This window comes from Stegastes partitus, unplaced genomic scaffold, assembly GCF_000690725.1.
Source record: "Stegastes partitus isolate 25-593 unplaced genomic scaffold, Stegastes_partitus-1.0.2 Scaffold975, whole genome shotgun sequence".
NCBI classification, from domain to species: domain Eukaryota; kingdom Metazoa; phylum Chordata; class Actinopteri; family Pomacentridae; genus Stegastes; species Stegastes partitus.
Genome location: NW_007578706.1, coordinates 30,621 through 44,802, shown reverse-complemented (window position 1 = coordinate 44,802; position 14,182 = coordinate 30,621). Strand labels below are relative to the sequence as shown.

The 14,182-nt window shown below is 40.2% G+C and overlaps 1 protein-coding gene across 3 annotated transcripts in view; it reads right to left on the bottom strand.

Moving 5' to 3' along the window:
- grin2ca (glutamate receptor, ionotropic, N-methyl D-aspartate 2Ca) overlaps window positions 1-9,957 on the bottom strand; it is a 50,576-nt gene extending 40,619 nt beyond the window's left edge. For all 3 annotated transcript variants that reach the window (XM_008294584.1, XM_008294585.1, XM_008294583.1), the window contains exon 1: window positions 9,535-9,957. In XM_008294584.1, the coding sequence (XP_008292806.1) occupies window positions 9,535-9,957 (423 nt within the window). The remainder of the gene's footprint in view (window positions 1-9,534) is intronic.
- Window positions 9,958-14,182: the final 4,225 nt, after the last annotated feature.

Here is a 14,182-nt window from a genome sequence, read left to right as displayed (position 1 = left end):
TTTGAAGTCAGACGTTTTGAATAACTGAGGCTCAAATTAAAAGTCTCATTTCTCAAGTGCCAAGGTGTCTTGTTACATGTTCATGATAAAATATCTTTTAAAACTCACATTTGGCTTTTTTTTCAAGAGCTGACAAAAAAAAAACATAAAAAAATAAGTGCCTTTTCTGTAGCAGCAGGTTTCAGATTGTATGGGCAACATTTTTTATCAGTGCTTGACGATGCTGATGTAATTTCCATACATGCTACTGCCCATAACCTTCAGCCACTTGATGCTGCGTGTCACAGTTCCTTTACAGTTATTACAGGTGACAGTTTCAGAACCCATCACTGTATCCTCTTTGAGAAGGTAGGGTGGCCATCACTCATGTCTTGAAGGGAACAACACTGTCTTTTTTTATTTACAAAGGTGTTGTAGCTGAACCATCATTTTATCCATCATCACTTTTAGGACTTAGAAGCGTGACTCACTGTACCTGTCGACAAGTTTAAATTTCCTTTGATAGCCCCATTTATGATTATGCAATCTGGAAAAAATGCCGTAACCTACTGTGCTCATTGATGGAACACACCTCAGGACTTCATGTTAAACACATGTTCTACCTTACAGCAATTTAAACTTGTTAAATTATGTATGTAATGATGCTACTGTTTATCTTAATGTGCCTACTTTGTCCTTGTTAAATGTACACGACTTTACATTTTTTTACACTCATATGTTTGTTTTCATCATCCTTTTTTTTTTCTTTTAGGACGCCACGGTGAAGGAAATGACATCAATCTATCCATCAACAGAAAATTAAAGCTTAATGATAACTACTGCTTGTTAAATAATTTTTTTTCTACACTTGACACAAAGTCTCTTGAGGTTTTCCTCACCACCACCAAATTATCTCCAATTAGCTGACTGCTAGCTGGGACTTCATCTGTTTGGCCAAATGGTGTGAACGCATGACTGATGCATCCAGGGTAAGTCAAATGTTTGCATGCTGAGTGTCAATGTTTTTTATTTGTCACATTTCAGGCAGACTTTTGTGATGTGGTTTTTGGACATATCTATATTGTGATGATGACAGAAATGTGATTATCCATCAGCTCTGCGTGATGAGCTTGTTACATTTATGAAAATGTAATAATTCCTTCTTATGATAGTGAAATTGATTCTTAAATATTGATAGGCAAGCTGCCTCCTTTTAAAACCACTGCAGGAAACCTTAAAAATTGATTTGTATAGCCAAAGGTAGGCAAGATGTACATGTCATGAAATGGGATTGTTCTAAATTGATAAATTGCTACATTCAGTTGTGCTGAAACATGTTTTTGGCTAATTCCGTTCAATACTGAAAACCTCAAACTCCCAAATTTCCATTAATCTATTACAGCAAGAAAAATGTTTTTAAAAAAAGTAAAATATCTGTCATCTCATGGTAGCATATTGCTCAGCACTATGGATGCTGTCTGTGTGATCATAACTGTTTGTGAATGGCTATCTTCTGTGGATCTGTTCTGTCAATAAGCTGCACTTCCACAGTGTCGTCAAACGAAGCTCACAGTAACAGTCTACAGTCCCAAAGAAGATTACAGCCATTGAGTGAAAAGCTTAGCTTCTTGAGGTTGAGATTACATTCTAAAATACTGTATACAGAAGAACTCATATCTGTTTACAAACACAGTTGCAGAATCGCTGCACTAGTCGACACTGTCAGCTATCCTTTAAAATGTTTTATGGTTTGCACTTATATATCACTTTTCTACCTTTGTGCTACTCAAAGCTTTACAATGTTTTCTCATTCACCCATTCACACACACATTCATACACAAATGGTGACAGAGCTGCCATGCAAGGCACTTGCCTGCCCTTGGGAGCAGCTTCAGGTTTAGTGTCTTGCCCAAGGACACTTCGACTGTGGGGATCGAACCGCCAACCGCGTGATCAGAGGACAACTGCTCTACCACCTTAACCACAGCCGCAGCTTGCACTCAAATCCTAACATGTCCAGTCCAGTTGATATAATGTTTTGTAGCCTGACGTTTAGATTTAAAAAGATTTTTAAACTGGCCTGAGTTGGATTGTGTGTAAAGCACTGATTATCTTTCAACCACAGCTGTTTATACGAAGTCGGTGGTTATAGGTCATTGAAAACAGTAGTTTTTAAGAAAATAAACAGGACAAAGACCAAATAAATGCTCTTTACCTACTTAATAATATCATAGTGAATAGCTGAAGGTTATTTCAATGACTCAGGTGTGTGATATCTATTGATAGAGTTGGAATGCGTCCAAAAATCTAAATGGAACAAGATATTGATGTCAGCGACTAAAGCCGCAACGAAAGGATGTACTGATGCAAATGAGTGAAATTAGCAGAGGGTATGGAACACAAAGTGGTGTATGGCTCCCCTGTTCACATGACCCATCTGCAACCATCTCCCCCTCCTCTCTGTCCCTCTATGAAGAGTGACTTCTGGCCACGGCTCTTTGCTGCGACATATGTCTGCCTCCGCCACGCAGCAGGAAGTGCCCTGGCACCGCCTTCCTGTGCTGCTGACGTCACGTAGATCCTGCACGGTGACCAGGAACAGACACACAACTCCCTGGTCCTTTGCCATTTCTCACAAAACACAGACTATGTTACTGTATAGATGCTGTGGAGCGAGATGGAAACGATATGCATCTGAGCGTGGAATTTCATTCTGCATTTGGCACAAGATAATCACTGGAATTTGGCAAGTAATTATGTATACCTGCAATTCTGTTCTAGTCTACAGTGACTATCAGAAATCTGACCAATTAAAATATCTTGCAAAATGAAAATGGAAACTAGAGTTTAGTTTTATGTTGGGTTATTTTTAATCACTCTGAACCACATTACCATTCAATGGAGGACCAAACTAATAACAACAATAGAGTGACGTCTCGGTGACTCTCCTCATCGCTGCAGAGCTGGTCTGACCAATAGTTATTGGCTATGAGCTGGGCCAGAGTAAAGACACATAAAGCCAGTTCATGCTTTCTGCATCTGCACCCACATCCTCAAGGATATGCATGACATAAATTTTGTCATCCTCTAAAATTGGCGAGGGTCCGTGCGGATCGTCTGCCTGTAGCCCAAATTTGTGAATGCACGAACTGTCTGCACTACAAGTGCCAGGAAAACTAGTGCTTAAAACAAATGTTTGGTATGAGGACAGAATTTACAAGTAGTTTCTTGGCCATGCACACCTTTATAGTTGATTTTTAACAGAGTTGTTACTGACTAATTTTGGAGGTGCTTTGATTTGTACATAATATCCATCAGTGGAGTCCAGACACAGTGGAAAGGTTTAATTTCTCCACATATCCTGTGCTGTGTCCAACCACAGTGGTCGGCACACCTCAGGAATAATCAATGACATGGTACCACACACAATCTGTAAGTAGCTGCTATATACTGTAGAAAATGCCCCATGTGTTTTTCCGTTTGGCATGAGGGGCAATACGACTGTCTTCCCAGACTGACTTGGACCTATTGTCGTATGAACAGAGCCACTTAGACATCCTCTGGACACTCATTGGTCTGTGTACACAGATGTAGAAAGTATGAACTGGCCTTTATCCTACAACCAGAGGTCTCCTTGTCACAGTTAGGAGCCACAGATCTAACATGACTACTTGTTTGCCGATAATAACTTAATTGAAATGAGTTGGATCCCAGAGATTGACAGTGTTGTGTCAAGAGCAGATAGACTAATTTGTTAGAGGTAACTTAAATGCATTCGTTTTTAGCTTGTTTTGTGCAGAGATCTTCATGATACTAACCATTCATAAACCTCGGACTGGATCTACTTTGAGGAGAAAAGTCAGCAAAATGATTTCTGTGGTGTATGTTTTGATTCGGGGTGTGCATGCAGAGGAGAGGCTGTTTTCAGATGCTCTACAATGAAATAACATCTTATGAAATAGTATTTGGCAGTCCGCCACAAATAAATCAGTGTGTGGTAAACACTGATGTGACTCTTTTTCAAATGGAGTCTGCAAATATATCGGCAATCTTTGGTTGTTGGACTAACTGCCACCAGTTGAAAGATTTTACCGTGTTACCCAGTCCTAATGCAGGACAACTGTTTTTACTGACTGGTTAGTCTCATGACAAGTAGACAACGTCATGTGTGAAAATTGTGGGTTGTCCTTTTTAATACTGCATGTGCTGATATATAGTTTCTGTGAATCATAATGCTCATCTTGCCCACATCACTCGGTCTGTCATTTGAGTGGTGTTAAGCTGAAACACTACACTGCCCATGCACATGTACTGACACACTGGTAACACCTTGTCTCTCTCCCCTCTGGCTGTATTGTACAACTCTTCTGTGCTTGGTCTGTTTCAGTCGAGACAGGTTACGTTAACTGTGCCATTGGTTTTAAAATACAGGAGGCAAAAGTGGAGACAAGTGACTTCAAAAAGTAGTGAAGGCAGACAGAGGAAAAAGTCGCTGCTCTAGTTTTGAGAAAATGCCTCAGGCCCTTGTTCTTGCAAAGACAATCAGGGTTTCGCTGGTGTCTGACTTACATTTTGTTCACTTAAAGCGCTCAGGCACTGAGGATGTGATCTGTCACACCTCAGAATGGATGCTTCAAAGGATGTTTTGAATTTCAGGTCAGGATATTGAACTAAATGCATAGTGAGGGAAAAATTAGCATATACGCTACATCTGTTCGACAATTACAAAACTACAAAAATGCTCTTGACTGTATAATTATGTTTGAAGCACATTAGGTGTCTTTGTTCAGAAATTTGTCAGAGCTGTTTCCAACTGTGTTATAGTAAAGCTCCTGCAGTCAAAGCTACACCAGGAGATATTTTTCAGTTATAACTGCACTGATTGATTTGCCAGTAGAGAAGCACGTAACTTTGGTGTCCATCTCAAGTTAACACCTGCCTGCTATCTTGAATGGGTTCTAACTACACATCTAAAAAAAGCAATACTCTGTGCTTAGTCTTCATCTTATTGTTAGTTTCTTCACTGGATGCTTATCACTGGGATAGAAAATCACAAGGATATGGTACATCTGCTCTGATGTTGCCAATCAAAAAACTGAAATGTCCTGAGAGCAGGGATTGGTTTATCACCTAATTTCATTCTGTCATTTCCAGAAAGATCAAACTGTGCGCTCTCAGTGTTTTGGATGAAAAATGAATGAGCTTCATTGCCTTGTTGACTACCTTTGACAGCGGCCCATAAATCAATCGACGGGAGGCTTCTCTGATTACGAGGAGACTCCAAGAGGGTTGGATCAAAATCATCTGAGTGTTTGGAACATACCTGTCATGTATAGTCTACTTTGTTACATTGAAACCACCTAAATGCTAATAAATGACCAATTAAAGCATGTACAGTTGACTATGTTGTTATCCAAATTCAGTGAGACACAAATACTTAATGGAGACACAAGAATTTATAATAGAGATATAATTTTGCTGCCAGTATTCTGAATACTATATTATAACTTATTTTCAAACCTTGAGTTTTAATTTAACTGTCAAAATTTGATAGTGAAGCAATAGGTTTGTTTCATATCCATTGTTTTCCAATGATAAAAATCTGAATTCTGTGGTAAGCTTCACTACCGTTGCTCAGATAGGCTGGTCCCAGAGGTAAAGTGTAACTTTTCCAGCTCTCTTTGCCTGATGTAATCTGTAGTGGTCTGACAGACATCTCTTTCTTCTTCCTTTAACCTGCTAAACTATATTTAGTATTCAGTGTTAATCGTAGATGCCAGCTTTGCTTTATCCGTAGTAGCTGAATTCCCAAGACCTTTTTTCGACATTCAAGAGTGGATAGAGATTTTAAAGTCAGGGAAAGTTTTTTTTTTTTTTTCCCAACCAAGTCTTACACCCCTTATCCTCTTAAATACGATTATATTTACATTACATTCATTTGACAGATCCCTAATGTTCAAAGCCATTTACATTGTTTCCCCCCAGAGAGAATTTAGGCAATTTGGTCTTCATTATCTTGCTTAAGGACATGTTGATATGTGGTCAGCAGGGGCTGGAGATCCTACCAGCTGAGCTACAGCTATTCAAGGTATCTAACCCTCCAGACATGCATTAGTTTATGGTTAAGTACACTTTGAAAATCAACTTACAGAGACTTGGGTGTACTTCAGTGCTTGCGTGAACTGCTCTGAACTGAGAGAAACTACGTCAGTTTGCATCAATCTTATTTCTCCTTTCCGCAAAATGATTGTTTGTGATCCAAGCTTTATTTTTCAGCACATGCTTGAGCTTGTGAACACACTAATAACCAACTAAAATCTTGAATGCCATCAGCTTCCCATCAGTATAACTGAATCCCCACGCAACAATATAACTTTTCACAAGTGGTTTTCAGGGTATACCAACAGAAGGCTAGCAGACTCTTTTTGTTTTTATGCTCTAGAAATGGTCATTCGAAACCTAAATCTGTGCTCTTCTTAGTGAATCATATATGAACCGTTGACTATATGAGGCCATAAGCAATTACTAGCTCAAAAAGTATCAAATTATCAGACGAGGCAGGGAGGTGTGCATGTCAATCAGAGGCCTGGTACCTCAGTGGGTAGCAGAAGATTACGGTTGGTTTCCAACTGAGGCCATCCATATTAATAATGCATGCACTTGCTGTTCTGAAAGGCAGTTTTAATGCTTTGACTAAATGGCGTGTATTAATGGTTTCAACTTCCATCACTGACTAATTACTGATGAAAAGCAGTTATTCATTTTAACAGTTGCCAGCCTTTGTCATTACGCTTATTTCTTATTATACGTGTTTATTCTGTAATTTATTGTGACTGATTTGATGTTTTTGTCCTCAAGTTAGAATAGTTAGAGTGTAAATGAGCAGCAGGAGGCATTAACTGCTGAGTGACATCTCTTTTATTACCCGAGAGAAGCCATGCTGATGGCAAGATCACCCAACTTGTTTTCTGAAATGGATGCAGCTGACAGGGGAGCTGTCTACAAACCCATATGAATTAAGGAAATTACCGTGGTCACACCATAGTCTCCTTGTTTCTCATAAAACCGAAAATGCCTCAAGACTCGGTGAAAAAAGATTATGATTGACTCTAAAGTTTAATCAAATTCTAATCCAGGATACATAGCTTTAAGCATACAAAAGTTGTTCTACCATCTCTGATTGTTTGACAAAAGGTTTATCTTTCCTTTCAGACGATTCTTTTCAGAGACTGAGATCACTGACACTATGGAGTGAAAGAGAAATGCGGTGGCATTTCATGACTAGGTTAGGCTTATGTTGTTGTCCAAAATCTGTCTTGCTAGAATAAATCATACTGATCTCAGAATTACAAGTTATTTTTATTCAAAGACCAATCTCTGTCCTGCCATGTTTTTCACAAACACACAAAAGACTGTTCCCAGACGGAGAGTGTTTTAGGAGAGCAAATGATTTCTTTTATGCATGTATTGATTCTATTTTAAAAGAAATTTTTCAGGTGTTATTCAGATGCTTGATCCAATTCAAAGTGCTTTAAAAAGTAAGAATGCTTGGGGTCTAGTCTAATTATGATACCCATGATGCTGTTAACCGTAATGTCTCTCTATTCCATTACGACTTCAGTAATCTCGTGTACAACTTGCTGTTCAGTTAAATTACAAATCAGAAAAAAGTATTTGAGTCAACATCTGTACACATGAAACATAGTGGGAGTTTCTTCTTGTGCCACCCAGGGGTCTGTTCTTGGTTTCTTCCTATTGTCTATCTGCCGCACATGCAGAATTCTGAATAAACTAACTTTATCTTTATCATCCCAAAAAAAAATTTAAAAATGTAAAAAAAAAATATGCCTCTTGTCATGTACTGATAAAATCAAGTTATTTCATATCCAATTCCTAACTTTTCAAAGTATTAAAATAACTTTCCTACACTGTATCATATTCTCAAGGTATAGCATGTAGCATTAAATATATTATTACCACCAAGCAACATGCCCTGAATCTTTAAATCATCAACTGAAGAATCGGTTTCACACGGCCTCAAATTGTATCCGTGAACATGTCATGTTATCCTCTGATGCCCAGCTCTGCAATAGTGTCTTTTGCAGAAGACGCTGAAACATCACCAGAAAAAAAAGCCATTTTGAAAGGATTATAGCTGGTCCCTGTGGCTGAGCCTTTTGTGGTGGGCTTTCCTGCCCTTATAGATGGCTAAACCTTCCAGCTTCAACTCAAATGCAGAGTAATTGCTTGTATGTGTCACAAGCGTCTCTCGAGCTCATTGCCCCAAAGTCAGATTCAGAGCAACATACGGTACTAAAACAGTACTGATAATTATTCCACAAAGATGTTTCGCAATGCAGAAATTTCTTATAATGGCCAACTTTGGCTTACAATTAGTGTTAAAATCTGAGGGATGTTGTTTAATGTCTGACCTTGCCAAAGTTCCCTAATTCCATTTCTTGCTTCTTGAACCTAGAGGAACAGTAATGCATTCCAAAGCAAATTGGTATTTCTTATACTTATTAATCATTAAGTCATTTTAAAAAGACAGATTATGCCTGTCCTTCTACCTAATGTTAATACCGGCTGATATAATTAGCACTCAAATCACTGTACGTGTGGGCTTCTTCATGATTATTTAACTGCTCTCAGGAAAATAAATCTGCACCTCGAGTGGAATTGTGGCTGAAATGATTTCATTTTTGCTCTGAGGATTGTAATTACCATTGACTGTGCTGCAGACTGTGTTTGCATTGATTAGCTGAGTATCTAAATACAGAGCGATCTGCCCGTCTGACTTTAATTATGGTATGAAATACTTGACACCTGACGAAAAAATGGCCACAAACAACTGAGCCCAGAAACAAGTTTTTCAGAATCAGAGCTGCTGTGCTGTGTGTGCTCCTCCTCTACCGTGACAATTCATCATACATGATTAATAGAGGTATTAATGTGCTATTATGGCCTGTGGTGGTGCTCTGTTCTAGACAAGAGGAAAAATAAGACCTTGTGTCAAATTTTGTGGTTTAATTTGCAAATGCTGAAAACTAGTTGCAGAAAGCAAAATAAAGGCAGGTACAATGCACATCTCAAGCATTTGTACCTTAAACCTATGGTTACTCAAAGATTTCCATTTATTTGCCTTCTGTAGTCAACTGTAAGTAAAGATTTGACATCTGGCATCTATGAGCAGACTGTAAACAGTATATAGAATCCATGTATTAGTTCCATCTCAACCAGCGTTGCTTTAAAATACAGCTTGAATTCTCATGCATAAGTGATATTTACTCAATAATAAAAGTTATTATCATAGTAGATGCTTTCACTTTTGATATTTAAATTGGTGTATTTTGCTGATGTCTTAACTTTGAATGCAGGACTTTTACGTGTAATGGAGTGCTGCATTGTGGTACTGGATTGCTGATCTGTGGGATTATTTAATATTTCTGCACCTATTACATAACATTCTACAATGACGATCTCACAAACAACGGGTGTGGCTTAAGCTCCAATCCACTCTTTATTGGCTCTCTCCCCATCCTTGACCCCACTGACCTTGTATGGCAGGACAACAGCGGAGCCTCCACTGATGCCCACGATGGGCACAGCTGTCTGAGTGGAAATGAAGTCCAAGATCTGCGCCACGGCCTCCGAACCAACGTTGTCTTCGAACACCACGCCATGGACGCGGTTGGTGGAGAGGGTGTCGCAGATACGGGTGAGCAGCGCCCGTGGGTTGGTGTTGTTGACCAGCACAGTGATGGGGTTCACCTCCAGCGGCAGGTCCATGAAGTTTTCCCGGCTTAAACGCCCCTTAATCTCCGTCTGGTAGGCCGAGCCGCTGAACACCACCGCCACGTTCACGGAGGGCGTGGGAATCCCAAACGGCCGGCCCGAACAGTAGGGGACAGTGCAGAACAGCAGCAGCAGCAGCGGCCACCACGGGGAGTCGCTCAAGCAGCCTAGACGAACGCCCATCTCAGTCACCTACTGCCTGGAGGAGGGGTCAGAGTCAAGGGAGGGGTCAACAGAGCGGATTGACATGTTAGATACCAAGACCAGCTCGTGTCTTTTTCTGAAATGTTGTGATAATACTCAGTAATCCCAGCTGCCCTGCCAACCAAACAGCCTTTTGTTTAGCGTTTTGATAACTGACCTTTTAGCTTCATCTCCGCTCAGCGTGCTGGTCTGCTCGCCATATCTAAGACAGTGTAAGAGCCCATTAACGGAGCCCAGAGTAGTATTTTTAGAGTGTGTCAGCGTGCAACATGAGGCTGTGGCCAAGCTGTTGCGTCTTAGGATGGCAGCTGCCACCCTGCTGCTGTTGTATTCAGCGCTCCAACCCAACAGATGGTGTCCAGTGTTTAATGCAACAAATGGAGAACAAGAGGATTTATAATTTTTCCCTCGTGACATTACTTTTGAAGCTGTTACTTAATTTTTCCAGCAGTCCAAGGCATTCCGACTTAATCTGCCAAAGGTCTGCATGCAGGCATGTGGCTCTGGTGATTAATTGACATCCATAGTGTCATTTATAATTTATAAGGTGTTCGGGAAAATTTTCCTTTTCTAGTTGCGAAACTGACATTTTAATTATTCAAACAGAAAAATGCATATTTGCGAGGGACTTGGAATACTCAAATTGGCCTTTGCTCTGATCCATGCTCTTTGTGCAACATTGCATCACTAATGGACTGGATTGCACCCAGTAACTCTTGGCCATACTGTCTTAATTACTTCCAAAACAGCTAATTGTTTTTCTTTCTGCCCTCTGGAAGGTAATGGAGGAGAAATGCCATGGCAGAACTCGACGATGTCAAACCCTGTAGTGTTAGTTTAACATTCACATTGTAGCCAGACAGTGGTTTGTGTTGAGCTGTCAGACAGACTTAGGCTCTTTGTCAAATCTGTCACAGTAGTGTTTGTGGCCCTGAGGGAATGCTGCACACTGGTCCCCTGTCACAGAGATCTGATCCACCATGTGATGGAATCCCAGTGGGGTGAATATATTGTAATCCCTTGGTAATCCGTACCAGGCGTCATGGCCTGCGGCTTGATTGTAGTGTATAAACTTATCAAGAGATTTGGCTACTGCACGAGGCACAGTGTGGCTGTGTGGTGCAGTTCTCTCTATGTTCTGCTTCCTGTGTGGGACTGAGCAGTGAGCTCCTCCTAGAAAACGCTGCCAAACAGGCAGGCAAACAGACAGGCAGGCTGTATGGGAGCAGGCATGCTTGGCTGGTACGTCTCTTGAATACTTATCAAGGAATTGTTTTTTTTCTAGTCAAGTCACATGCTGAAATCCAAATAAAAGACATCACACACGCGTGGGAAGCTGTATGTGCTGTGTCTTACATGTGATTCTCCTGGTAGGCGCTGCCTCATAAATCATTTTATAAATTGATTAGTCCCCACTGTGAGAGGGCACATCTCACATTCCTTTCAATGACATTAGTCATGTTTCAGCTGTGACAGCAGTAGAATAGTTTAGGGTTAATGTCGTTGACGGGGATCAATGTACGTGGTCAAAATACTTAAAGGCTCACACCTTCTATGTCTTTAATCAACACAGTGAAACAGCTGAGGTAGATATATGAAGGTCATATACAGAGGTAGCGCATATAGGATTAAACCAAACAGGGAACAGGTCATCAATAACTTTGTGACAAGGTTTTATAAGGTCAAGATCCTTTCACAAAGATCCACTTTGGCCAACAAGAGTATTACCATCTATGCCTTATCTAATGTTTCGATTTGGACGACAACGTCATCAAAGCTTCATGATGTAGCTGAATTGCAGATTGGCTCTGTAGATTTGCTGACCGCTGACTCCCGAAGCTCCGAAAGTCGACTGAATTTGTAAACTGCACCGATACATAAAGTAAAGAGGCTTTTCATCTGTCCTTGGGCTAAATCCTCCAAAAAACATTCCTGTGTATACAAGAGCTGGAGGCTTCACTCTGATGTTGAGGATCAAAAGTCACTGTGGACATCCATTGGTTTTAGAGGTTTAGATGGAGTATGGATGGATACACGACGAGGTGCATCTACCTGAATTATCACGACACACAGTCTGTTTGGCTCTGAAGCCTGCTTGTAGCAGATTTGAGGCGAATACTGTAGTTGGAGTCGTGAGAGGGAGACAGGTTGTTGCTTGTGTCATGACGCTGCTACAAACTGGATTCAGTGTGAGTCATGCTATACCTGGTGACCCAGTAAGTGGATCCAATCACCAGCAAAATCCTGTATTACTTGACTGCTTACGCATAAACACGCTGGTATGGTGCATTTGATGTAAGCTTCTTATGAAACTACTCTATTATTATGTAATAACGCCCATGTAGTAACAAAGCAGTTTTGCTGAACTGTAGTTCATTTCTTATTAGTTTGTATAGTAGTGGTTCAAAAGATCATCATAGACGTGCATTCTGTGTCATAGAATTATATTTAAACAGAAATAGTTCTGCTGAAGTCTGTATGACTCTTATCAGAATGTGACATTACAAAGTTTCAGCAGGAAAAATTAAAAAACCAAACATTAAAAAAAAAATAAAAATGCTGTGATTAATGTAGAGACAGCTGAAAAGCTAAAAGAAAGACCTGGAACGGTTAACACCTACAGGGAGGCGGCTCTGTTGTGCCGTGAAGGCATTTTGCTGATATGGTTTGTGTTCACTTGTTCCTTTAGAGGGAAGGGTCACTGCAAATCAATATAAAGTTGTTCTGAGTGATCACCTTTATCCTGTGATGGAACATTTCTGTCCTGATGGGAGTGGTCTAATCCAAGATGCCCCTATCCTTAGGGCACGATATTTTTTTGGAAGAATACTGCTCATCCTGCCAGTAGAGTTTCAGAGACTTGTCTAGGTGAAGTCACTCTAGCATGCAGCACATAGTGAGCTAATATTTTACAAAGACGCTTTATGTTCGTTCCTCCTTTACTTTGCCACCTCTCTGTACACCATGCAATGATAGTAACATACTTTAATGCACTGTGTAAGTCAGGTGAGTGTTAAAAAATGTGCAGTCAGGCTCAGGAATGTAACTGCCTGAAATATATGTATTTATAGGGATAAGCAGGTAGAGGTAGCAGGTAGTCCCTGAGCTCTCACGCTGTGGGAGGTTTGGGAGGTTAGTTTCCATTATGCGACTGTGTGAGCAGATATTTGTCTGTGTAGCATCATTAATACATGCGTGCACACACCTCTCAGTACTGTTTTGTATCATTGCCTCTCTTGCTCGGCTGTTGCCAAAGTCATTCAAGGGGATCATTGAAAAGTAATGTGAAGAAGTTGCTTCACAACAGCTCCGTTCAGCCAGTCTCTAATCTGATGAGAAACGAGCGTTAACAGGACTAAGTGTGCTGCCACATTTCAAAGTAAAACAAGCAGCAGTAGCGGCCCCACACAGACAGCCTCTGTATTCCCTGTCTTCTGTTAGTTAGTCTTTGAGTAACAAACATTTAAGATGTGCTTATCCCCCTCTAGTGGGTGACATATGGTGGAAGCAGTTTCTTTACAGAACAAGCTCAAGGAATGCAGACACAGGATTCATTCAGGATAGCTGTCGTGGCTTTATCATACTATGAGATTATTTCTTTTAGTATTTTTTCCCCCCTCCGCCTGTGGTACCTCCACACTGCTGCCACCTGGACATTTTTGATAAATTGAACAGGTAAATAATGCAGGTACCCACATCTGCATGTTCAGCCCGTACACACGTTATCTGCCCCTGTAAATTGAATATTGTTGATAAGGTGAATTGAATTTTCTGCGCACATTGACACTTACATAGAGTCGGTGATGAGAATATGAGCTCTGCCATAGAATCATATGTATATTGTAATCTCTTCCGTTGGGATTTTTTTTTTCATATTATAATTCCTCTTTTACTTGTTTTCCTTATCATACTGCTTATCATTTTATTATTTAAAAAATTCTAACCCTGCACATTTCCGTCAGCTGTAAGCGGCTTATTTACACCGCTATGTTTCTGCATTTTTATTACATATTAATAATTACCACACATTATCAAATACTACTACAACCACCAGGCTTCTCCTCAGCGCGTAGCAAAGTCTCAATTTAATCTAAGTTGTTCAACTTCTAATTTTCAGACACTGACCTTTTAAATTGTATTGTCACATAATAAAAACCCCGCTATGTATGGATGAGTTGCTGCTGAGGTGTCAAGTCCTCCGTCT